Here is a 25,865-nt window from a genome sequence, read left to right on the forward strand (position 1 = left end):
AATGAGCCAGAATGGAGAGACCAATGGGCAGGCCCTGGTCCCGTGGGTGGAGGAGGGCAGCTCCCTGTGTTCAGTCAAGTCCATGGGTCACCCACTCATGTGCCTTGGAGGATGAGTACCCTCAGCATTGATTAGGCATCTGATGTGTCCATGAGGACAGGGCAGACGGAAGAATGTGTGGTTGCAGCTCCCGTGTGAGAATGTGCATCTGAAAGGGGGGGAAGGACCAGGGGGATGACCAGTTGGAGGGGAGGGGAAGAAGCCCCCTTGGGTTGGACCACCTTGCAGTGCCACCTGGAGCTGGGAGTTCCTGAGCATGATCAGGGTGCCAATGCCCTCCTTCCTTCCCTTGCTCTGTTTGCTCCTGGGTCATTGTGTACTGGGTTCCCTCAGGGAAAACAATGGAATGAAATCCACGGTCTCGAACCAGGCTCAGGCCAGATTCTCAGCTCCCTGAGGTCCAGCTCTGACCTGTGACCCCCACGTAGGACATGAGTCTTGCATGGGAAATGGCTGGGTGAACCAAGGTCCGCCTGTTCTCTAGGAGCTGTTCAAGAAGCTGCTGCCCCATCAGTGCCTGGGCTCCGTCTGGTCCAAGCGCAACAAGCCTGGCAATGAGCACCTGGCACCCACAGTCCGGGCCACTGTCGCCCAGTTCAACGGTGTGGCCAAGTGTGTCATCACCACCTGCCTTGGCAACCCAAGCATGACAGCCCGGGACAGGGCCATGGTGGTGGAGCACTGGATCAAGGTGGCCAAGGTATGCAACGGGAAGCCCAGCCGAGGTGCTCTCCTGAGTCTCGGGCACTGCTCTTCCCTTGATCAGGTCTCAGGGTGGAAGGCCCTGGTCTTTGCCCTAGGGACTGTGCAGTCCCTAGGCTCTTTGGTCCAGGGGCATGCTGACCTCGCCTTGCATGGCCCCATGCTGGGATGCTCCGTTTCTGCCTGGCTCCTTCCTTGGAGTGAGGTAAAATCTTCCTCCTCCTCTGGGCCTCACGTGTGCCCTTCTGCAGGTCCCTGGACAGCGGCTTCCTCCAGCAGGAGCACTTTCCCCTGAGGGGGACTGAAGCTTGAGAGCCAATAAGGTGCTGGCTCCCCAAGTGACAGCCCATTCTCTTCTCTCCCCAGGCCTGTCAAACCCTGAGGAACTACTCGTCCTTACATGCCATCCTCTCGGCTCTGCAGAGTGTCTCCATTCACCGCCTCGAGAACACGTGGGGGAAGGTTTCCAGGTGAGTAGGCCTCTCTCCATGGAGGGACCAGGATGGACGAGGGAGCTCCCAGAGGCTTGTCCTCTTCACCGTCAGGCAGCTTGGACCTTCTGGGAGGCGGCAAACCCCGACCACAGGACCTGGGCTGGTGGGTGGGTCTCTCAGCCTCCCTGGTGAGGAGGCCACCATGCCTCCCACTTTAGAAATCAGTTTTGCCAAATGTCCCACACGTGGCTGAGCTGCATTAAATCTCTTCACGTGTTTCCTTGACAGCCACTAAGCTCTCTGCCCATTTGAACCCCAAATTGACCCAAACAGCGTTTCTCAATGAATATGGGAAGGGAGGCCCAGGACGAGCCACATGAGAGCTCCCTCCCATGTCCTACAAAGACCTTAGTGCTCAGAGGATCCCAGAAGAAACCCTCAACCAGGCAGGTTGACACTCTGGGGTTCTCAAAGAAAAGGCACTCGCACTCAACCCTGCCACATTATTCGTCCATTGATCCTGCCTCCCTTGCCTCTCTTCAGGAAGCCATTGAGGATCTTTCAAAAGCTGTGCAGCAAGGACACCGCACAGGGCAGGAACCTGCTCATCAAGGTAGCCTGGAAGGTGTAGGTCTGGAAAGAGAGGAGGGGTGGGAGGGAACAGGGTCCTGAGTGGATGTAGTCGGGAATGGTCTGAAGCATTCCTTGGGGAGGGGAAGCCTTTGTCATGAATGTGGCGACAGCCTAGGTGAGGATGCCGTTGGTGGCGAGGGGGCAAGCAGGTGGTGTCCAAGCAGACTCCCTAGCCTACACACCCTCTCACTCTCTGTCGACAGCTGGTCCAGGTGGGGGCCTCTACAAACCTGGAGAGCCCAGAGGACAGACCTGTGCTCAGTGATGGGGTTGGGCTGGGTTGAGGGCCACAACAATGATGAGAGTAATAGGACCCTGAGTCCTCAGGAGACCATGGGAGATAGGTGGAGTTGTCACGTTTCCCGATGAGAAAACAGGCTCGGGGAGGCCAGGCTGCAATGTCAAGTTCACACATGGAGTGAATGTTGGAATGAGATTGTTCTGGAATCACTCACGGCCTGCTTCTGGATAATGGGGCCTCAGGATCAGTATGAGTTAGGTCAGATGTCTAGGTTCTGAAGTCCAAGATGGTGGGGGCAAGTGGCCTGAGGGTATGATGGTCTCAAGGAACTTGTCCTTGGTCCTGCAGGAACGACCGTCCAATAGATTTGCCACCCTGGTGATGGCCCTCCGGGGAGCCCAGAAGAGGATGCAGAAGAAGGTGAATGTGCCTGAGGCCCAGGGCCTCCAAAGTCAGAGGAGGAGGAGGGCTCCTCCCTGAGGGCTGGAAGCCTCCCAAAAAGGAAAGATCAGGAAGGGGGGGGCATCCTTCCCACTCCAGCTGCGGCTCCTGGGGCCACAGCTTCTACAATTCTTATTTCAAAAGAACCAGGAGGAGGGTCCAGAAAGGTCCATAGAGAATGGGTTTTGCGGGTGGAGAGGGACTGGCCTAGTGCTCCATTCCCTGGCATTTTTGAAAAGCAGGCCCTGAAGGTGATGAGGAGTCTGATGTTCTGGGGGGGAAGGGAAAGGGAACCCGTGGGGGGAGGCTGCTAAGGGTCCTAGGCTGCTCCACGTGAGCCCATGGGGTGGGCTAGGAGGCTGGAGCGTTTTCAGTGGGGGGTCCCTGTGGACACCAGCGAGCAGGGACTCATCCCAACCCTCCCCCTCATGACACAGGGTGTCGTGCCTTTCCTTGGCACTTTCCTCACCGAGCTGGTGATGTTAGATACCGCCATGGAGGACTATCTGGAGGTGGGTGAGCCTGAGGATTGTGGGGGAGGGACCAGAATCCGGAGGTTTGGGAGCAGAACGCCCCTGTACTGAGCCCTGAGCTCTCAGGACTCGGCAAACCTCCCATCATGACAGCCTCACGGCTACCCTGTGAGCCTGGGGGCTGTTGCCCATCTCAGGGATGAGCGAGGTGAGGCTGCAGTTAGGCCACGGCTCCCGGTGCCGAAGACTGGTGAAGCAGCAGAGCTTCCTGAAGGCAAAGCTGCATGAGGTCTGTCTGAGTGGACCTCAGCCTCCCCCGGTGAGTTTGCCCGTGGGGGGAGAATGAAGTCAGGACCCTCCACGTCAGCAAGCACCTCAGTAGCCGCAGCAGCCCCTTCCTGCCTGAGGCTTCGGCCTCCCCTACTGTCTTCCGAGAGGGTGGTGCTGCAGGGTCCCGACCTGTAGCCAGTCCATCTGCCCCATGTCCTCCTTTCTCTGGACCCCAGAGCCTGGCCTAGATCCCAGGCCCACTATCTGTGTATGCACGGCCCCCTCATGGGTCCTGGCCATGGTGCAGCATGAGAAGGGATGGGAATCAAGTGCTCCTAAGAACCAGGGGCCTCATTCTGATGGACTTTGTCTGCTTTCCAGGGGAATGAGATCAACCACCAGAAAAGAAATAAGGTGAGCATATGTGGCGCTTCCCGCAGGGAAGGGTAGGGAGTGGGCCTCAGAGATGTCCCTGGGAAGAACATTGCTTGGCTCCATGCCCTCCACCTCACATTTCCTGGGATCCCTTGAGAAGAAAGCAGTGCAAGTCCCATCCCGTTAGGAGATGGGGACAGAGCATGGCATCCAGGAGAACTTCCCGGAGGAGGGGCTACTGATATTCACCTCTGAGAACAGGTGGAGACCAGATGAATCTCTAGGCAGGAGGGTGGCCATGTGTGCCAGGACCTGGGATAGGTCCCCGGTCCCGCTCCTCAACCGTCACCAGGTCCTGCAGCTCCCCCCCCCACCCCAGGCTCCCTATGCATCCTGTGCTTCTCTGTCTGCTCAGGAATACCAAGTCATGACGGACATCATGCTGCTCCAGGTGGCTGCCGAGAATTACACCCTAGAGCCCGAGGATCCTTTTTGGGCCTGGTTCCAGGCTATGGAGCCGCTCAGCGAGGCTGAGAGGTGAGGCCCATCAGGAGCTGGGTCGGTGAGGTTCGGGGTGGACTCTTTCTGCTGGCCACTCCTGGGATCCTCCTTCCCTGGGCAGCCTCAGGCCTTGTTGCCGGGGCGCCAGACTCCAGCTGTGGGCAAACACTGGCAGGGACTCTTGAATGGAAGCTCCTGGGCAACTCACAGGTGTCCCTCTGTCCTTAGCTACACCCTGTCCTGCCAGCTGGAGCCCCGGTCCTAGCTGGTCAGCAGCACTCAAGAAGGAGAAGAACTGGCCGCAGTCAACCTCAGGGCTGTGCAAGTGTCCAGTGGCCCTGCAGGGATTCCTCAGCAGCTGCATCCTTGCGCCCATTTTCTCCACACCCCTTCCCCCCATCTATTTCCTTATGTAGGGGGCACCATTTAGTTGTTTTAAATAGTACCGTGATAGATTTGCATGTTAGGAGATTAAAGCCCTTGTTTTGTTTTAGAGCCCATGTGTGTGGTTTGGGTCTTTTACTTCCTGCAGTAATGGAAAACTTGCACAGACTCTCGTATTCGTTCCTGACCTAGGAAATCTTCCAGAGTCATCAGCTACTGTATGTGGGAGGAAGGAGAAGTGGCAACCCTTCTCCCTAGCCACTGGAGGGCACCCCAAAATCCCCCTTACTCAGAGCACGGGTCCATTTCAGTCAATGAATTTGGGCAAACAGCAGAGACAGCCCCTCAGAACTCCTGAGATTTAGAGGTTGCAGGGACTTTCCCAGGAATAGCAACAACCACTGAAAGTGGGAGTCTTTAAGACTTGTACGCCCCAGAACTCCTTCCTGCCCCAGGACTGGGGTTGCCTTTCTCCACTCTAAGGCCAGGAAGACTGTGTCCTGCTTCTTCCATTGAGATGCTTTTTTAGTTTTGTGTTTGGTTTTGAAACTTGTCGTATTGTAGTTCAATCTCTGGAACTGCATCAGCACCTAGTGGGGAAAAACACGGAAGGAGATCAAATCCTGCATGTGAAGGGGACAAAGGCAGAGGAAGATAATTTGCAGATGGACTCAGGGCAGGCAGGACTTTCCAGCCTCAGTCTCCCCGTTGGCCGTTTACCAAGTTTGGAATCTTTCTGGGATTCTTGTCAATGATCTCTGGATTCCCTTTCCTGCTTGTTTTGTGTGTTGGGAGAAGATGGGAGGGGTACCTTAAAGGGCACACCTGAGCCTGGTTCCATGAGCATCTATGCTGACCTAGGAGCCAGGATTTCCAGTCTTCGTGCATCTCCTTATGCAGTTCTTCTGAAGCAGCAGTTCCCTCCAGGCCCCAGGCTCTGTGTCCGATCCATGGTAGCCACTGTTCCCTGGCTGGCATCTGCTGGATCAGGGATGGGTTCTCTCTTGCCAGGATAATGGGAATTTTTTTTTAAATTTTTTTATTATGTTTTGTTATTCCCCATACAGTACATCATTAGTTTTTGATGTAGTGTTCCATGATTCATTGTTTGCCTATAACACCCAGTGCTCCATGCAATACGTGCCCTCCTTAATACCCAGCACCGGCCTAGCCCAATCCCCCACCCCCTCCCCTCTGAAACCCTCAGTTTGTTTCCCAGAGTCCATAGGGGAAGACTTTTTTAAACAAACCCAATTTGATGAGTTTTGACACATGTATATACCCATGATAATGAACATAGTCATCATTCTCAAAAAATTCCCTGATGCCCTTACAATCCTTCCCTCCCCCAACCATCCCGTCACCAGGTAATCACTGGTCTACTTTCTGTCTGTCTGTGTTTGTTGGTTTATTTTTATGCAAGGGTGCTCTTTATTTTTTTATTTAAATCCAATTAATTAACATATAATGTATTATTTGTTTCAGAGGTAGAGGCCAGTGATTCATCAGTCTCATATAATACACAGTGCTCATTACATCACATGCCCTCCTTAATGCCCAGCACCCGGTTACCCCATCCCCCACCACCTCCCCTCCAGCAACCCTCAGTTTGTTTCCTATGATTAAGAGCCTCTTATGGCCTGTCTCCCTCTCTCTCATCTTGTTGTATTTTTCCTCTCTTCCCCCATGATCCTCTGTTTTGTTTCTTTAATTCCACGTATGCATGAGATCATATAATTGTCTTTCTCTGATTAATTTATTTTGCTTAGCGTAATCCCTCCAGTTCCATCTACATCATTGCAAATGGCAAGATTTTATTGTTTTGATGGCTGAGTAGTATGCCATTATTCATACCACGTATATATATTCCATTCCATATATACCACATCTTTATCCATTCATCTGTCAATGGACATCTGGGCTCTTTCCATAGTTTGCTGGTGTGGACATTGCTGCTATAAACATTGGGATGCAGGTGCCCCTTCGGGTCACTATATTTGTATCTTTGGGATAAATACCTAGTAGTGCAATTGCTGGGTCATAGGGAAGTTCTGTTTTTAACTTTTTGAGGAACCTCCAAATTCTTCTCCAGAATTAGGTACCAGTTTCCATTCCCGCCAACAGGGCAAGAGGGTTCCCCTTTCTCCTCATCCTTGCCAACATCTGTCATTTCCTGACTTGTTAATGAGGTGGTATCTCATTATGATTTTGATTTGTATTTCCCAAGTGATATGGAACATTTTTTCATGTGTCTGTTGTCCATTTGTATGTTTTCTTTGGAGAATGTCTATCCGCGTCTTCTGCCCGTTTCTTGCTTGGATTATTTATTCTTTGGGTGTTGAATTTGATAAGTTCTTTATAGATTTTGGATATTAGCCCTTTATCTGATTAAGACATTTGCAAATCTCTTCTCCCACTCCGTCGGTTGTCTCTTGGTTTTGTCGACTGTTTCCTTTGCTGTGCAAAAGCTTTTCATCTTGATGAAGTCCCAATAGTTCATTTTTGCCCTTGTTTCCCTTGCTTTCTGTCACTTTAGGTTAATGTTGCATCCCCTGGAATTTTATATACACGGAAACAGGATGGACAGTATGTCCAGTATGGTTTGTTTTACTCACCCTAATACTTTTCAGATTCACCTTTGTTGTGTGCACCAATAGTTTGTTACTTTCCATTGTTGAGGAATATTCCATTATATGGATATACTAAAATTTGTTTATCCATTCACCGGTTGATGAAAATTTCAGTTTTGTCCAGTTTGCTTTTCTACATTAAGCTGCTATGAGCATTCATGTTCACATCTTTGTATGGACATACGCTTTCATTTCTCTGGGAATGGAATACCTAGATCGAATGGGAAACACATAACTTTTTAAAAAACTGCCAAATTATTTTCCCAAGTGGTTTTACACTTCTATCAGCAGACAGGGCACGGGATGGGGCCACTTTGCCATCACAAGCGGGAAACTGTGAGACTGGACCCTAGAGCTTCAGGTGGGGAAGCAGCCTCGAGAGATGGGCCTTAGCCAGCCTGACCCGAAGTTCGATGAGTGAGTGAGTCTAGTCCTTTTTTTTTTTTTTAAGCTTTTATTTGTTTATTTGAGAGAGAAAGAGATAGAATGGGGAGAGGAAAGTGGAAGCTGGGAGAGAAAAAACAAAGCTGAGAAGATGGGAGAAGTGGGAAATCTCCAAGGGCAGTCTGCTCACCTTGCAGACACCGGAAAGCGGGCAGCCTTCTGTGCTGAGCACGACACAAAATCTGCAGAGAGAACACTGCTTTCGTGGGGATTTAATACTGATAATGACTTTTGTCCAGCCCACGATAGAAACAGGTCCAGGGGAGCCCCTGCAACTGCATTGTCTTTGCTAAACCAGGATGCACTGCCTGTTCACCCTGGAGAGAAGGTGAGGGAGCCTCCTCTGGACTCAGAACTGGTCCTCCCCTCCCCCGCCCTGCCTTGGGAGGCTGAGGAGCTCAGTAACTGAGAGCACAACTTTGGAACCACACGAGCTGGGTATGAATCCTTTCTCTGCCATTTACTTGCTGGGTAGACTTGAGCTGGGTAGTCATCACCTTCTGGCCTCAGTTTACCCATCTGGAAAATGCATTTAATAGCACTTATCTGATGAGTTGTGACAATGAAATGAGAGAACCAATGGTTTGGGGCAGAATTTCCCAGAAAATGTACATCTTTTCTTCTCTAGAGGCTGGTGCAGGTATGTGGGTGCTCTGGATGGAGGCTAACTTGAGCCCTAGCTGCAAGTTTTCCAGGCCAAACGGGCATTTCCGGTTAGGAAGATGGGAGTTTGTCCCCGTCCGGGACCTGCTGAGTGCTGTAGAGGGAAAGGGTTTCCCCTCTGTGTGTTGGGGGGGGGGCGGGTTGTGAGTAATGGGAAGTGGGTGTGTGGCCCAGACCTGAGAGCAGTATCCCTGGAGAGCCCCACGGGTGAGGTCCTGGGGTCACTGCTATAGGCGGCTTAGCCCCTAGGGCTGAGCCTCTGGACAGGGCCTGGAAGAGGTCCAGCTAGTGTGCCCTGTATCCCAGACACCTGGAACGCCATGGCGGGGCAAGGAGTGGGGAGATCTGTGTGAGCAGGTGAGCAGGAGTGGCTGGGGCACCCCTAGCTCCAGCTGAGGATGAAACCACACCTGGGGCAAATCGTTCACATGTCCCCTCAAAAGAGCTGCATCCACTGCAGGCACTACTGGGGGGCATGACCCTTCCCCCCACCCAGAGGAGTTAATAGTCCCACATTCCAACATCCCTACATTAAATTCCTGTGGGAAGTGAAATTTCAAACATATTGTAAAACGTCCATCAGCAGCCTAGTTCTGAAAGTCCAGAATGTTCCCTCCTGGGCAAGGAGCACATGGTGGTTGTGGCCCATCTTGCTTTTACGCTGGCCAGAGTTGAAGGAGGGAATCTGGCTTCTGGTCCCTCAAATTGTCCCTCCTTTGTTATGCTTCCCCTTTGAGCATCTTCCCTAGGGGTGCCCCCTGGCCCCTTCCCTTCTGCTCTTGCAGCCTCCCCCCTCCCCATTTCACTGATGAGGAAGTTTAGACTCAGAGAGGTAGAGCAGTCCCCTTAGGGCCACTGGGCTGTCACATGGGGGAGCTGGGGTTTGAACCAGATTGGTCGGACTCCTCTCTCTGTTCTTCTGCAGGGTGTCCCTCTTCCCTGACCAGTCTCCTGGTTCTGACCACCTGAGGGCCAGCATCCCCGGAGGGCAGGTGGCACACCCATACCTCCCAGTGGCCCATCTTACTGGATCTTCGAGTGCCCCGGGCACCAGTTTCCTGGATCCCACTTTTTCTCATTCCAGTGTCTCTGTGTGGATCTGCAGGCTGGTCAGCGCCTTGATGTGGGCAATAATGTGGGCTTCGGTGTGTCCTTGGTGACACCAGCTTCTTACCGCCCACCCTCTTTACTGTGCACCCACCCCCAGTCTTAAAGTGTGCTTCTGTTTCCACTATGAGCAAGTCCCTCCTAGGGACAAGCCCTCATCAGACTAGGGAGGTGGGAGGGTGCTTTTCAAGGAGGAAGTGCTCCCAGGATGCAGCTGCTTTGCCAATACACAGGAAGCCCTTCCTGAATGCTTCCCACAAAAGGTCAGCGCTCAGCCTGTGTGGCGCAGTGCAGGAAGGGGAGAAGCCGCATGGTCTTGTGTGTTTTGTTTTTTTATGTGGGGTCTGAGCATAGCAGAGGCTGCACAGGGAGAGGGAGGAGTGCATGCTTTGCAGTGGGACAGACTGCAGCTTTGAGCTCCAGCCCTGCCACCTGTTCCATCGCTTGCATTTTTCCTTTGTCACGGTTTTCACAACAATAGAATGAAGATGATGTTAACATGCCCGTGCTGCAGGGCTGCTATGAGGTTTGGAGACTGTGGACACAGCATCTGACCCACAGAGCTGAGGAAAATCAGCTTTTATTAACACTGCACTCTGGGCGGTCCTTTGAATGATCGCCCCTCCATGATCAAGATGAACAGTAACCTGTACAGGAATGCTATTGCTACCCCATGATACTTATGGAGGGTATATTGTGCCAAGCACTCTGCCGAGTGTTTGACAGGAACAGTTCATTTTCTCCCCACAACAACCTAAGGTTATGGAGCTTCTCTGTAACCTCTATTAACAGATGAGCAAGGACGTTATGCCACCTGCTTAGTGTCTGACCCTGGGGAACAGTTGAACTTGAGCCTGGGTCAGCTTCACTGTCCATGGACTCCTGAACCTGAGCTCTTGGGCACCACAAAGTATGCTCAGGGGATGAGGAGGGTCTCGGCTGCACAAACTGCTGCTCATCTCCTCCGTCTACCTTTCGTCCTCTTTGTATCTGTTTGCATCACTTTTTGTCTTGCCCTTTCCTGATTTTCTGCTTTTATTAGGCAGAGGAATAATCAAAGCCGGCCTCCAGAACATCAGTTTTGAATGCATCATGATAAGGTTGAGGTCATCAAATGTGTCAGTTATCCATGGCTGTGTCACCACGCTAACATCTAGGGCTTAAAACCAGAAGTATTTGATTTGCTCGTGATTCTCTGGTTGGCTGGTTGGGGCTGAGTGCATCTCCACAGTTGTGCTGGTCTGCCTGGGTCTCTGGTGGCCGCAGCTGGCTGACTACTTGGCTAGGGCTGGGTGGTCAAGCACAGCCTCACCCACGTGTCTGGCAGGTGGCAGCTTGTCAGCCAGGGAGGATCTGCACTCTTCTACGCAGCCTCCTCACCAGACCTGCTTGGACTTGTTTAGAATCAGGTGACAAGAAAGCCAGACCATCTCCTGCAGCTTCGGCTCAAAAGTCACACCACATCCCCTGTGACACATTTTCCTGGTCAAAGCAAGTTACAAGAGCCATCCGCATTCAAGGGGTGAATGACTGGATTCAATCTCCTGTGGGGAGCAGCGTCAACAAGTTGGTGGCCATTTTTAGTCTACCAAAGCGCCCCCACCGCCCTGCAAAGATCCCCTCACTATAATCCCCTTTGTCCCTCCACTCCCTTCCCTGACTCCCACTCCCTTCTTACACTTTAAATAACAGTTTCTTACTTCCCATCACCCAAAGCTGTACTCAGTTACTCCACAATATCTCATTATGTGCCAGGGACCCAGAAGTGAACAAAGTCCCTGCTTGAATGAATCTAACGTTCTGGGAGAGGGACACACAACCAAGAAATAAACAAGCACACAGTGTAGGGCTGTGGAGGACAACAGCTGCTTTGCAGAACAACAGAGCAGAGTCAGGGGGTGGGGGGTGGGGGTTCCTATTATACACAGAGTGGTCAGTTGGCATCTGATGAGGTGACACATAAGCCTCAAAGACATGAGGGAGTGACACGCTCCAGAGGGAGGAGAGTTCCAGGTGGAGCAAACTCTGGGGACCAAGGCCCTGGGGCTCACATTCAGAGACACACTTCCTTGCAAACTTGGATGGAGTTAAAAAAATTCTACAAATAACCATAACACATTTCATTAAAGAACAACAAAAACATATATAGTAAAACTCTTGCTACGCAAAATTGTTTTATTTTACCTGCTTCTGTTACAACTAGAGTCAAATGATACCTTCTGAGGACAGAACGGTGGGTTACCTTTTTGGGCTTCAGGAGTTCACCTTTGAAAAGGAGTGTGGCCCTAACCTGCCTCCTGGCTTGTGGTGAGGATCAAAGTGACACCATAAAGATGAAAGTTGCCCTGCCTCTGGTTTCATTTCCTACCGCAAGGTTGTCATTTTTTTTTTTTTTAAAGAACACAAATCAGATATTCCTTCCTGCTTGAAACCCTCCCCAGGCTCCCTGCGGCCTAAAGAACAAACGCCAGGTTCCTAAGGATGCCTGAAGAAGCCCCTGGACGAGTGCATTTTTGCCCCTTCCACTCGGCGTCCTGGGTCTGCTCAGCTGCCCTCGGCTGGTGACTCCCAGATCCCGGGGGTCCTCCTCTTCTTTCTGCAGCCCAGGGACCAGCACGCAGGCCCCACATCTGTCTACCTCCAGCCGCCTCCCACAGCCTCTTTCAGGCCGTCTTCCAGGATCCAATCTAAGTACAGCCCAGCATTAGCTGTGATGCCACGGAACACACCCCTGAGCCTCACTCTCGTGTGTGCAGAGGGGCCCGGGACACCTAACTCCTCGGGGTGGGCAGGAAGCCTGGCGAAGACACGCGCGAGGACTCGGGCCAGGCCCCGGCCCACCGGGGGGCGCGACCCTGCGGGTTCCGGCCCTGGGGCTGGGCTGCAGGGCGGCGGGCTAGGGAGGCCCTGCCAAGGGGCCGCGTCCGGGCTGTGGGGGGCAGGGCAGCGGGTGGGAGGGCTTCCCCGAGGTCGGTCCAGCCCCGCCGGCCCAGAGTGCCGCCGGTGGGAGCCCCGGGACCTCAGCTCGGCGGGCCGCGCCTCCCGGCCTCCGCCGAGGCTTCCCCGGACTCGGCCACCACATGCGCGCTCAGTCCCTTGCCGTCCTGAATTCCCGGGGCGACTGTCCGGCGCGGTCTCGGAAGCGGAGCCCCGTGGCGTGCAGGGCATGCGCGGGCCGCGGGGCGCATGCCCGGTCCTCCCAGCCGGGGGGCAAAGCTCGGTGCGGGGACTCGGCCCGGCGCGCGCCTTGGCGGTGAAGCCCGGCTCAGCCGGTCGCCGCGCACGCGCGGCCCGCGCCGACGGACGCAGCACGGCCCCGAGGGTGCAAGCCCGCTGCCACCGCTGCCGCCGCCGGGCCGGGACGGCTGTGCGCCTGCGGCGTGAGGCGTGGGAGGGAGGGCCGCCCGTCGGTTCGCGGCGCCGCCTCGCAGTGGTCTGCCCTCGCCTCCCGGCGCCCCGCGCGGTCCGAGTGAGTGCGGGCCTGGGGAGGGGGCCGGGACGCGGGCGGGCGGGCCGGCTCCTGGAGCTGGGGGTTGGCAGGGCCGAGCGGGGCCAACGAGCCGGTCCGCAGGGCGGATGTGGCGGAGACGGGCCCCTCCCGCGCGGGGCTCGGGAGGCCGAGGATGTGGGGAGGCCGGAGAAGTGGGGAGGACGAGGGAGGGGCCCGGGGAGGACGGCGCTGTGGGGAGGACCGGGGCGCGGGCCGGTCGGGAGATGTGGGGCGGACTGGCGGTCTCCGGGAGGACGGGGATGTGGGGAGGCCGGCGGGGGGACACGAGAGGCCAGGGAAGGGGGACGAGGGGGCGGGTTCTGGGAGAACGGGGATGGGTGGAGGACGGACTTGTGGGGAGGTCGGCGGGCTCCGGCAGGCCAGGGGACGAGGGGAGGCTGAGGGCTCGGGTAAACGGGGAGGTTTGGGGGACATGAGAAGGCCTGGGGGGCTTCGTGAAAGATGGGGAGGTTGGTGGATTCGGGGGTCTCGGAGAGACGGAGGGGCTGGAGGCCGGAGCGTACAGGGAGGTTGGGAGCTTGGGGAGGCCAGCTGGCTTTCTTGGGAGCCAGCGGATTGCCTCAAAAACAAAAGCGGGGAGAGAGGAAGGAGGAGGAGGAGGGAAATCCATAGACGGGGCGTCTTCCAGTAGGATGGTCCACAGCATTACTGAACAACAGAAGCTTAACCAGAGAAACACAAGATCTGGACCGGGACACTGGCTGCTGGGGTCTGCCAAGCCCTTCCCCTGTGCTGGCGGGTGCGGGGTGGTCCCCACACAGAGCCCGGCCCAGGAGGACATGCCCACTTTAGAGCCAAGGAGGCTGAGGCTCAGTAAGGGCTGGCACCTCACTCAAGGCCACAAAACTAGAAAGCAGCCACGGCCAGGCCGGTTAGCAGGCTCCATCAGTGCCGACACCCACACTCTCCTCGCTGGAGCCCCGGGAATTTAAGGGGACTGGCACGTGACACGGGGTCCCGGCGCCCAGAACCCCCCAGCCTCGAAAACACCCGGAGGACTGCAGCAGGATGGTGCAGACGTGCAACAGCACCCCGCGTGCGTGGAGCCCAGAGCACGAGCCCCAGGGACAGGAGTGCCCACCCTCTCCCTGTGGCCAGGGCACGTGGCCCTCCCTGCAGGGCCCTTTGGAAGCCCCTCTCCGCCAGTCCCCACAGGGGTCACAAGGATCTGACATTCTACAGCAAATGGCCAAGGCCTAACCTTGCTGACTTCTTCAAAGTAGTCGAGGTGGCAGCCCATGAGGAAGGACGTCGGTGCCATGATGAAGTCTAGCATCTGGCGCGACAAGACGGGCACGAACGTGTGCTGCCACTGCAGGGGGTACAGGTAGGCCAGGAAGCACTCAGCGACCAGCGGTAGCAGCGCCCAGCTGGAGGAGAAGAACACCATCCGCTGCTCCATGAGGAGGCACGTTAGGATCTGGGGGAGATCAACGACACCGTGTACACACCTCTGACCACGCGCCATGCACTGAACATGCGTGTGAATGCGCCACCAAAACCACGTGGAGCCTAGGTCTCACCCAGTTTCCCTGCTGTTTGCCAAAACGAAAGCCCCTTTAACCCCCAAAAGCACTGCTTGTAAATGGTGTGCACAGTCCTGAATGTCTGCTTGAAGCCAAAAAGCAACTATTCCCAGTGTGTTGTGGAACATTCGGAACATTCTGGAATGTTCTGGAACACACGTGCCCTGGAATCACCCTCCAGACGATGACAGCTTAGATGCCCCACCAAGCCAACCAGCACGGACGCCCCAGGTCCGGAGGGACGCTTACCTGCCGCACTTTCTCGGGCCTGAAGCACAGCAAGGGCAGGTGAAGGTCCAAGTCGATGACCGGGCTCTCAGGGTCCACGCGGGAGGGAAACACGATCTGTAGTGGCTTCATGTTAAATATCTGTGACGACCAAGTTCCGTAATTAGTTCAGAGAGCCGCTCCCAGCAGAGGCCGAAATGCACTGAGACTCTCCGTTCTGGCACCGAGGGTGTCTGACCTAGGATACGTGTTTGAAGACTCACGCTATCCCCGTATATGTCACAGAACCAAACAGTCCAGAGACACACAGAATTGCTGAGCAAGGCTCAGACGTGAATCAAGTACTGAATGTCTTTTTCGGCCAAACTTCCCTAAACTCTTTACTTCATTAGCAGACTGCCCATCGGCAAAGATAAACTGACACCTGGACATCTGTCCCGATCAGCACAGGTTCTAAGTCAAACACGATCGGGTTACTCTCAGAACACTTACTGCATATTACAAATTCTCTTAGTATTTTCAACGTAATTGTCAAAGCTCTTTAAAGACGTGCACTTTAAGAAATCGCTGAGAAAGACTTTATTTTTCTCAATGATGGTATCTCAAAATTACACTTTGATTCAAATTCAGTATCTGCAGAATGCCCCTTCTGTGTAAAAGGACGCGGTAGATGGAGGGGGACGGTAGGGGCCCCTCCACCGAGAAGCCTTCCAGCTCATTGGCAAGTTCGTTCCTGACCGTGGGTGTCAGCCTTTTGGGGGGCACCCAGGAGCGTCCCTGGAGCCCTGGGGACCAGCAGAACGGAGTGACCCAAGTGTGAGGAGCACCGGGCCACAAGCACAGAGAAGATTCGAATCTGAGCACAGAGAAGCTCCCGCCAGGAAAAGTGTGGAAGGGGACACACGGAGAGATGCGGAGCACTGGCTGGAGAACAAATGTTCGCCTTCCACACGTGCTCACACCTGCATCACCACGGCTCTGCGTGAACGCTCGTGCAAAGAACCTGAGGGCAGGAGAAGCCTTCTTTCTGCAAGGGCTCCCCGACGGCACCGTCTTGTCACCCACTGGCCCACAGAAGCAAGACACATCAGAATCAAGGCGGACGCGCTGTGTGGACAGTAACATCCTTTTTATTTAAAACAAAACACGGTAGAGCAGAGTTACATGCTCCCAGCGGTGATGAACTATGAATCATTGTAAAGTTTATATGAAAAATTCCCCTCAATATTTCAAAAAATAAACATATCGACCAGCTTCCCAACTACAGGTAGAAACTAATACAAACACCAGTCATTCTACCAGGGACGCTGTTGGGCCCCCGGGATGCCAGCAACCTCACGTGCGTGAGACCCACACCCTCTGAGCTGGGCTCTGCTGTCCACCCCACCTCTCAGGTGAAGAGACTGAGGAGGGAGAGAGATTTCGGGGAAACACTTTCCAAAGTTCAGCTTTGACTGTAGCCCCACGCAGACAATAGGATCCACGCACAAAGCAACACAGGAAGTGAGTCCGGTAGAGTGAGACGGAAAAGGCGCATTTCACGTGCACACCCAGCGACTTGGCCGTGCTCTGAAAGCACGTAAAATCAGACCCGCTGGTGGGCAGAGAAGCGGCAGAGCGGGCCCAGGGACGCGGGGTGTCTGCTGCTCTCGGGCCGGTGGTCCAGGCGCCGTCCGCGAAAGGGCACCGAGCCAGGCCTGGTGGAGGCTGGGCGCCACCGCCCCTGACGCAGACAGGAGATGCCCCACCCGGCGCCCACACGCTTGATTCACAGGAACCACAGCTCCTGACCACTAGCTACACAGCATCTCCATCAATGTTTGCTTGTAGTGGGTTCTGGAATTCCATGCTGAATCGGCTCCGGGGTTAGAGAAGAACCTTGGCCTTGGGTTTTTCCAAAACAAGGAACAGCCACAGTGGTTCAACACTCCCAAAGATGGGTCAGGGCCACGTATCAATGAGGACCCCAGAGCTGGTGAGGCCGCACGAGGGGGATCACAGCGGCTAGTCTGAGCCAGACTCGGCTCATTCGGACAAATGCGCAAGAACCAAGACGCAGGCCCTGCTCTGTGAACAGGACAGGCTAACGCCGAAACACGACCCATCCGTTCATTCATTCACTCGACAGCTGTGGGAGCAGCAGGCATGGTAACAGCGTCGCAAACGCAGCTTGGAGGCCGATGGAGAAGATGGACATTGAACAAAACACACACGTGTGCGGGCCCTAACTGCAGACCATGCTGGGCTCTGCAGGAAGGGAGCAGGGCACAGAGAGACGGGTGGGAGGTCACACAGAGGCCATCCCGAAGAACCTGACTTCCAGGAACAGCATAGGCAAGGGCCTGGGGGCAGCACCTGCGAGGGACTGAGGGAAATCCAGTGTGGCTGGACAACAGTCAGCAAGGGAGTGAGGACATGAGACAGAGCAGGACACTGATACAGGGGCTAGGGATGCAGGACTGCGGCAGCTACGCAGCGAGAAGCCATTGTGGGCTTTTACGCACAAGAGGAGAGTCCAATGAATAGATGTTAACAGTCCCTGCAGCCACTATGCAAAGGATGAACTGAATGAAGGGTCAAGAATGGACGTGGCCAGACCAATGGCTCCCCAAGTCACGCAGGTGGGACCCAGTGGCCCTGCGTGGGGTGGTGGCCGTGGCCAACTAGAGGCAAACGCCGGGAGCTGGCCGGTCAGGGATGAGCCATGGATGGAATGCAGGGGTGAAGAGAAGAGGCATCAAGAACGACCCCCAGGAAACTTTCTCACGGGGGTGGTAAAAGTCGGAGAACCAAATGTGAGCTCATCCAAGACTCCGAGGTACAGAAGATGGGTATGGGCGCGGTTCGTGCATTACTCATGCTCAAAGGCGGAACATAGTACATACGGTTAACCCTCAAACTGCCCTGAACTCAGCTTTGTTCACTGCTTAGCCGGTCCTCAGGGAACACTTGTTGAGTGATTAGAGCAAGAACAGAAACTTTGATGACTTCACTGAACCATAAAAAAATACCAATTATCCACATAATAAAGATGAGAGCCTTGCACAAAACAAGAACCCAATAAACGTCCCTACAAAGGTTTCTGGGAGCGGAACCAAGGTCCTGGGGCAACTTGCTCTGTCTCTGGGCCTGGAATGCATCTGGCAGGGTTCCCTCCCCCATCCCACACACTGTAGTGTGATATTAAAAATATACATTTTAAGTTCATGATCACATGTCTCCTGCGAAATAAAATTAATTTTTCAACTGTGAATAATAATCAATACGTAGAGAACCGAGATCTCTATGTCTAAGCTTCCAGAAAGGACTGAGTGAAGCAGAGTCGACATCTATGACCTTCTTCCAGACACTAATCTGGCAGGTGCTTGTTTGAGAACGAGGAAATGCCCGGTGGTTGCGTCAGTCTGGAAGATGCCAGGCCAGACAGGTGTCATCACAGCTCAGCCGTCTTGGCCCATTACTCGGCAAAGGGGGAACGTGGGCTGCCTTTCTGCAACTGTCCTTAGCCCGAAACCCTCAAGTGGTGAAAGAGCCAACAACATCTCAGGACGAGCGTGCCAGGGAACCCAGACCCACGGAAACGCTTGGCCACTTATTCAACAACACGGTGGCACTGGGAAAAACCAAAAAATAGGAAGCCAGGTACTTTTCATTAATCACCCCGGACAGGAGAAAACATGAATCAGTTTAATACAATACCCAATATTCCAGACAAATAAGCCAAATGAGCCGGTGTGTTAAGCACTAAGGGGGCCCATCACCAGCTCCACACCACGTATCACGGGCCGCCCGGCAAACGCATCTCTAGAAACAGCGTAATTAGATGATTCTGTAAGGAACCTGAGAAGCGTAATTTAAACACCCTGGAACGTAAGAAACAGTTTAAAACATTAAACCCATCGTCGACATAGGACTTTTACTATTCATAAAGAAAAGACAAAATTCCAGATTTAATGACCAAATGAAGCGGTCCAGGCGGCGGGCTAGGTGTCAAAGACAGTTTTGCAGCAAAATCTTTTATGTGATTGTCAACTTCAAAATCTTTACAGAGCTTCAGATGAGTCAATAAACTAAAATAAAAAAAATCAAATCACAAAATAAGTATGAGTATCCAATTGTCATCTTAGCATTTCTTTTTTTATAATAATTTTTTATTATGTTAGTCACCATACAGTATATCCTTAGTTTTTGATGTAAAGTTCCATGATTCATTACTTGCGTGTAACACCCAGTGCTCCATGCAATACGTGCCCTCCTTACTACCCGTCACAATGGAATATTACTCAGCCATCAGAAAGAACGATTACACAACATTGCAGTGACATGAAGGGGACTGGAGGACATCTTAGCATTTCTAATCAGCGCTGACCTGTCTGCCAGTGCCGGCAGCCCCAGGGCCTTCCAGGCTGGGGGCGGGGGAGGTGGCGGGAGGACACTGACGACAACCCTAGGCCTCAGACAGCAAGGTGAGGCTGCCCAGGGTCAGGACCTGCCTGCAGGGGGGCACAGGAGAGGTGGAGCGTGGGGGGATGGGGGCTGGTCATGTTCTGTTTCTTGCTGTGAGTGCTGGTTACACAGCTGGAATTCATGCAATTTTCTGTCTGGGTCATACTTCAGCAGCGAGTAAACATCTCAAAGGAAAGTGCTTGGCCACGTTTGTTTCCCAAATGCATTCTGACTTTTGAAGTACGGTTGGCCCTTGAACAATGTGAGGGGTTAAAGGTGCTCTCCCCCACGCAGTTGAAAACCTGCATAGAACTTCTCAACCCCCCAAAAAACTTAATTGCTGATAGCCCGCTGCTGACCTAAAGCCTTACCGACGACACGAACGATCGATTAACAGGTATTCTGCATGTAATATGCATTATATCCTGTATTCTTAGAATAAAGTAAGCTAGAAAAGAGGAAATGTTTTTAAGAAAATCCTGAGGAAGAGAAAATACATATATAGGACTGTACTGTATTTGTTGAAAAAAATCCAGGTGTACGTGGACGCGCACAGTTCAAACCGCGTTGTTCAAGGCACAGCGGCAAGTGACTGAAACGCATGACGGACCAGCAGGTGCCTGGGGGCAGGCGGCTGGGAAGTGACCACAGGGTGTAAGGGAACTTTGGGGCGTGGTGAAAATGTTCTCTGTCTTAATGGCAGTGGTGGTGACATGGTGTCTACATTAGGCAAAATTCAGCCAACTGCCCTGGAAACCCCACCTCTGTGCCCTGGGGCGGTCCCCGGCCTCACTCGCCACAGCAGGGCCACAGCAGGGCCCACGCGTGTCCCGCAAGCCAAGCGCTTACGCTGTTACTTTAAGTAACAAATCATAAGTCCGCCTGGGGTCAGTCAGGGCGCCTAGGTGGCGCAGTCGGTTAAGCATCTGACTCTTGATTGGAACTCAGGTCGCGATCTTAGGGTCATGAGATCAAGCCCGTGTCAGGCTCTGCACTCAGCATGGATCCTGCTTGGGATTCTCTCTCTCTCTCCCTCTGTCCCTCCTCCCTGCTCTCTCTCTAAAAATAATAAATGAATAAATCTTTAAAAATAATAATAGCTCTTCCTGAAGTTAGTGTCAGGAAATGGAGATAATTCAATATTCTTCCATATTTTAATTATTGTCAAAGAATAGTATCGAGTTAAAAAAAAAAAAACCAGACTCTCCATAATCTAATTCCCCAAATACAACTAAGCATTCTCTCCCAATTTCTGTCCACACAGAGGCCTAGTTTACACGCCACCATTATAGCAGAAAAACAGATTTTAAAAATCTATAAATCTGTATTTATAAACTGCCTTTTGCATTTCTGTCATCTGTTTTTCTGTTTTCTAGTTCGGGTCATTTAGCAACGACCATCAGGAGACAGAAAACTCGAGGAGCAGGGAAACTGAACACGTTTTTCGAGTTAAATGTTCCTTTGCATTAACGTCTAGCAGGATGGTATTTGTTGCCAGTCACACGTGAATGATCACGCGTACAAAGGCCGAGAAAGTGAAGCAGGTGCTGTCCTCCCCGCAGGCCCGAACCCGTTCCGTTCGAGAAAGGGTGGCAACACCACCCCCAATTCACAGAAGAGGAAACGAGATGGGTGCACAAGCCACCTACCCTCAGGTGCTGAAGATTACCAGTTAATTAACGAAAAGGGACCCTGTCCTAATTTATCATCCTATCACTGCCCACGCCCGGGCAGACATGCCCTACTGAGCACGCAGTCCCGGAGGGAGACCCGGCGAGCGCTCTGTTCTGTGTCGGGGGCAATAAAACGCGGGCTAGACCCAAACTATGGGTAAACACCAGCCACATTTTGAAAACTAAAACATTAAGGTGCTGGAACTTGAGCTCCGAAGGTGGTGAGTTTGGTCAGGAAGGATTCCTGCTCGTCCCTCTGACCACAGTGTGAGAACCAAAATGATGGTCTTTCCAGAAGTCTGCGACTTGCCAGGGGTGGAGGGTGGGTATTACAGCATTAAGGCAAACCTCCGTTGGCCGCCTCTGTCGTTAACCAAACCACTGAGAATTCCAAGACTAGAACTTGGTGAGAACGAAAACCAGGCGGCCAGGGCGCGTGTGGCTGGGGGATGGACCGTGTCCACACGCCACAATCATCCCCCGACGACAGGCGGCAAGTGCGCCCGACGCGATTCTCTCTAGAGTTTTCAAAACTTCTCTACGTCCTCAGGCTTTCTACTCAATATCATCAGCATTAAGGCACTTCAAGATTCCACCCCAAGAAAAGATAATTCGTTAACTGTCATGAACTTAACAGGACTGACAGCAGCGGCAGCCTGATTTTCTCAGATAACAGGAGAAGAGCTATTTCTGATGGACGTCTTTTTTAAAAAACCAAACAACATAAAATCCTCCATACTAATTTTACTTCCCACAGTTTGGTTTCATCTTCCCTTGTCTGGCAGACCTTCCCCACAGGCTACCGCCTCGGGAAGCCTCTGGGCCTTCACGGGAGCTCCCATCACCAAACCAGAGCCCTCCCACCACCGCCAGCGCCAGGCGTGGCCTCGCAGACACGCGGGCACCGCACGGGCTCACCAGGACAGGCAGTCCTTGAGGGCGTTGTAGTAGGGGAGCTTGGAGACCACGCACACCGCGAACGGTCCGAAGCAGCCAGCCACGCCCGCGGTCGGCCAGGATGGCTCCCAGTGCGCCTTGCCGTTGTAGAAACACGACTCGTCCTGGAGAGAAAGCAACAGGCCCGTGTCACCCTCCGATCCAGCTGGTCCCAGCTTCTATCCTCAGCAGTGTGGGCCTCTGCAGACAGAAGCGAGAGGGCAGGGGCCCAGACAGCATCCTGCTCCCCCGCCACCCGGCTGGCGCCCCCTCCGGTGTCACCGCAAGTCCCAGTCAGCGTGGATGCCCCCCCTGTGTCACTGGGAGTCCCAGTCCTCGCAGATGCCCCCCTCCCCCAGTGTGTGATGTGCTGAGGTGGCAGAGACAATGACACGTCCCAACCCCAGATGGGAACACAGTGAGAACACAGTAAGACACAGAAGGGGCCATGGGCTCTGCTTACACAGGAAAAAACCTCCAGCACTGGGCCATATGTGTGTGTGTCGGTGGGGGAGAGGGGGGGTTCTCAGCTGGAGAAAAGTACCGGCACCGAGATTCCAGAAGGCACAGACCACTGCAGAGCTTACGAGTGGCGCATCACTGAGGGCCACAGTCTGGCCCCCGTGGAGGGTTGTTTGGGGTTTTTCAGTAGGGACGGCGGACCGTGATAACAGCTCCACCTGGGGATGGTGTGAACGCGAGGGTCTTGCAAGAGAGGGGGAGAGCCCGGCAAGCAGTGGGCACGCCATTCGTCTACCCACCAACCTTGAACCAAGGCCCTCAAGTCAGTGTGCTGGGCCCCCAGGCAAGTCCCCTCACCTCCCTGTGCGACTGCCTGCTCCCTCAGCGGTAAAATGGGGATGATGCTGAGAGTTCCCAGCCCCGTTCGCTGTGGATTAAATGAACGACTGTGCAGGAGGGTCGTCGGCACCGGGCTGAGCACACGGGCAGCTGGCATATGAGGACCACAGTGCCATCTGCACTCCGGGCGGGGCTGCGCGTGCAGTCCATGGAAAGACAGGAGCGCAGGACAGGGCGTGGCTGGTCACTGGGCACGAGGGGAGGTGGGGAGGCCAGCATGTAGGGCCCAGAGTCACCCCGAAACCACGCAGGCACTGAGAGGATGGGCGAGGGGTCACGCACACCCCAGCAGCCAGGTGTAGTGGGGGAGTCACAGGCAAAGCAGAGGCTGTGACCTTTTTAAAATGTATTTAAGGATAAGAGAAATAACATGTACTTCTCATAGCGATCACTTCACAGACAGGCTCCCAAGCACCTTCCTGAATAATCCAGCCTCCCATCCTGTCTCTGCCGGAAGCGCTGGCCAGGGAGGGGCAGGAACTCGGCCCCCGGCTCGTCTCCCACCCCTACCTAACCCAGGCAAGCAGGCAGGCTGCCAACGCCGCAGGCCCAGCAGCCCGCACACACGGCCATGAGGGGTGGCCTCCCCGCGCTGCCCACTGCCCACCCTAGTCCAGGGGTCCAGGGGACACCTAGTCCAGACACGGAGGTCGCGCACTCAGACATCAGCAGAATGCTGGACTCCCACAGGTTTCCGAGGCACATCCACAGGCGTGAAGGGACAGAGCCCATCGAGTTGAGCCTTATGCCGTGACACTTAGGGATAATTCTCCCAGCACACCTGGCCCAGCCTCTGACGGCAGAGTGGGGAGGAACAACCGGGCAGCCACCGCCCCCTCGGTGTGGGATTCCTGGACTTCCCCAGGGTAAAGCACTGCTGCTTCTGGAAACCCTCTGGACACAGGCCGTGGGTCACCCCGCCTCTTCAGGTGCACGGCGGCCCCTGCGACCTCCAGGGGCCGGCTGGCTCGCACTCGTGGCCCTGCCGGGCGGGGGAGGGCCAAGTCATGCTCTGGAGGCCCAAAGCCGTCACCCCGCATACAAGAACACAAATGTCCCTCCACGGACATGTGGGAAACAAGCTGTGGCTCACATACACTGGGTGGTAGGACTCGGCCGTAAGGACAGAGGTGCTGCTGCCCCAACGTGGATGAACTCTGACCCCATTCACTGAGTGCACGAAGCCAGACACAGAAGCCACATGCAGCCTGAGTCCACTGACACCAGGTGTCCGAAGCAGGCAAACCCATGTGGGCAGAACGGGGGCCGGGGGCCGGGGGCGGGACTTCCGGGGTGATGAATGTCTTTTGCAACCAGACGTGGCAGGGGCTGCCCGCCAGCGGGAGTGTATTTAGTGCCACTGACCCACACACGCTAAAATGATTACAATCGTGGTGATTGCGGGAAGCGTGTTTCAGCAAAAATAAACACCAGCAGATTTCAGAGGGAATTCACGGCAGTCACGTACGTGCAGGGGTCGGGAGTACTGGGCAACCACGGCATACTTCTGTTCCCACAGACATCGGTCAGCACCAGGAAGTGGACACAGTCCTCCTTCGGTTCGGAGGCCACGTACACGCCCCCTGCGGGTAGAGAAAGAAGAGGAAATCTCGGCACGGCCCCGTGGCATCCACCTCCAAGGCTGGGCTCTCCGTGAGCCCACTTTGCGGCCTACAGAACCTGTCCTCGCCCTGCCAGCTGTGGCACTTGGGGGGTCGGGCCGCCAGCCAGCCGTGGCCCCCTCCGTCCCTCCGTGGGTGCCCATTTCTCAGCCACCCTCTGTGCTCTGCAGAATTTAGCGAAGGAACATAAGAACAACCGCAGACAAACCCTCTGGGGTGTGCCTGGGGGAGGCGACCATTTCTGAGCATGGCAGGTGCAGGGGTTGTCCTAGCTGTCCCCGGGTTGTAATCCCTGAGACCGGGAGACAGCAGCCATTCCCGATGGAACCTCCCAGACAGGGAATGACGGACGGGAAGTCCCTAGTCTGAGTCTTCTACACCAGCCACTCAGCGTTTCTCAAAGACCAGTGGAAAACATGAGGGCCACCCACTGCCGGGAACAGGCCAGGTGGGGAAAGCATGTGAGCCCGGGCTACAGGCCCCGGGGTCCCCAGAAAACAGGGGCCAGAGAGCCCGGCGGAAGTGCACTCTGGGGGGAGATGCTGCAGGCTAACTGGACTCATCCTGACCCACCGGCCGGACCTCTGGAAGACGGGCCTGTCAATCAGAAGTGAAAATCCTTGGAAAGCACCTCTACCAACCGTGCTGGCGATCCCGACAGCCCTTCGTCTGGGATTCGCTCTCCAAAACATGGGGGCTGCACTATTGGGCTGCACGTCCTTCAGCTCCCAAACCCCCAAGATTAAGAGAACTGAGACCTGCAGTTTGGCCTCGGGGCTGCCAGGGGTAACCAGCCCCCCCGTCTGTCACCCTTTCTTGACTTGGTTTCTAGAAAGCACCATGGGGGAGTTGGGAAAGCAGGGCGGGGGATACCTGGGAAGCAGAGCTGAGGCAGGCCAAGCAGGTCCACACCGTTGGGGACACTAATGTCTTCAGGAGGGAGGCCCTTCCAGGGCTCCGTTTTGGGCTTGTCCCTCTTCTTTCTGAAGGAGCGCCTTCTGGTCTTGCTCAGAGTCGCGGAGGGGGCGCCAGCCATCTGACTGTCATCCTTACTGACGAAAGGAGGCACAAAAACCGACAGGACCTCCAGATCGAGAGAAGAGGGGCTGCTGACCCCCTGCTTCAGGGACACCTAAAGGGAGTAATACGAGTAAGCCAACAGCGCTTACCCTTGCTCCGCTGTGCGCCTTCTGTCCAAGCACCCACTGTCGCTCTGTTCCCCTTCGACCCGCCAGAGTGCCGGTTCCGCACCCACGTGTGTGTGTGGCCTCACCCACCAGTGGCCCAGGACAGGAAGGACGGCAAAGAAGCTGCTTTTAGGGACCCATCAGGCCATGCGTTCAGGCAAGTCACCCACAGCACAGGGTCTGGCTCTCCGGCTGCCCCTGGGCACACAGCCCGGCAGTTGCCAGCCCAGGACTGACAGGCAGACCTCAGTTCACATCCAGCTCTGCTTGGACTGCAGCAGCGAACGCCGCATCCCTGAGCTTCCCTCTCAAGGGGGCAAGGTCGCAGGTCAAAGGCTCAACCCCAGCCCCCACACCAGAGGCCCCAGTGCCCTCCCAGGTTGGGGGGGCCGCATACTGTCCAGCCCAGTACAGATGGGGTGCCGGCGTCATGCCCCATGCCAGTGGTCCTGTTGCCACTGACCTGGGGACACGGACCGAGGGGTGAGAAGAAGGACTGCCGGCCTCAGAGAGAAGA

The 25,865-nt window shown here is 54.7% G+C and overlaps 1 protein-coding gene across 1 annotated transcript; it reads right to left on the reverse strand.

Moving 5' to 3' along the window:
* Window positions 1-13,155: 13,155 nt before the first annotated feature.
* On the reverse strand, window positions 13,156-25,072 carry LOC123800935 (DENN domain-containing protein 3-like). The gene is made up of 6 exons (XM_045810882.2): window positions 25,035-25,072; window positions 24,008-24,122; window positions 21,661-21,803; window positions 18,582-18,693; window positions 14,645-14,764; window positions 13,156-14,289 (listed from the first exon to the last, which is right to left on the reverse strand). Exons 5-6 carry the CDS (start codon window positions 14,753-14,755, stop codon window positions 13,798-13,800), a joined length of 603 nt encoding a protein of 200 aa, XP_045666838.2. The 5' UTR covers window positions 14,756-14,764; window positions 18,582-18,693; window positions 21,661-21,803; window positions 24,008-24,122; window positions 25,035-25,072; the 3' UTR covers window positions 13,156-13,797.
* Between the last annotated feature and the right edge of the window lie 793 nt (window positions 25,073-25,865).

This window comes from Ursus americanus, chromosome 22, assembly GCF_024610735.1.
Source record: "Ursus americanus isolate L20-20 chromosome 22, mUrsAme1.1.p, whole genome shotgun sequence".
Taxonomy (NCBI): Eukaryota; Metazoa; Chordata; class Mammalia; order Carnivora; family Ursidae; genus Ursus; species Ursus americanus.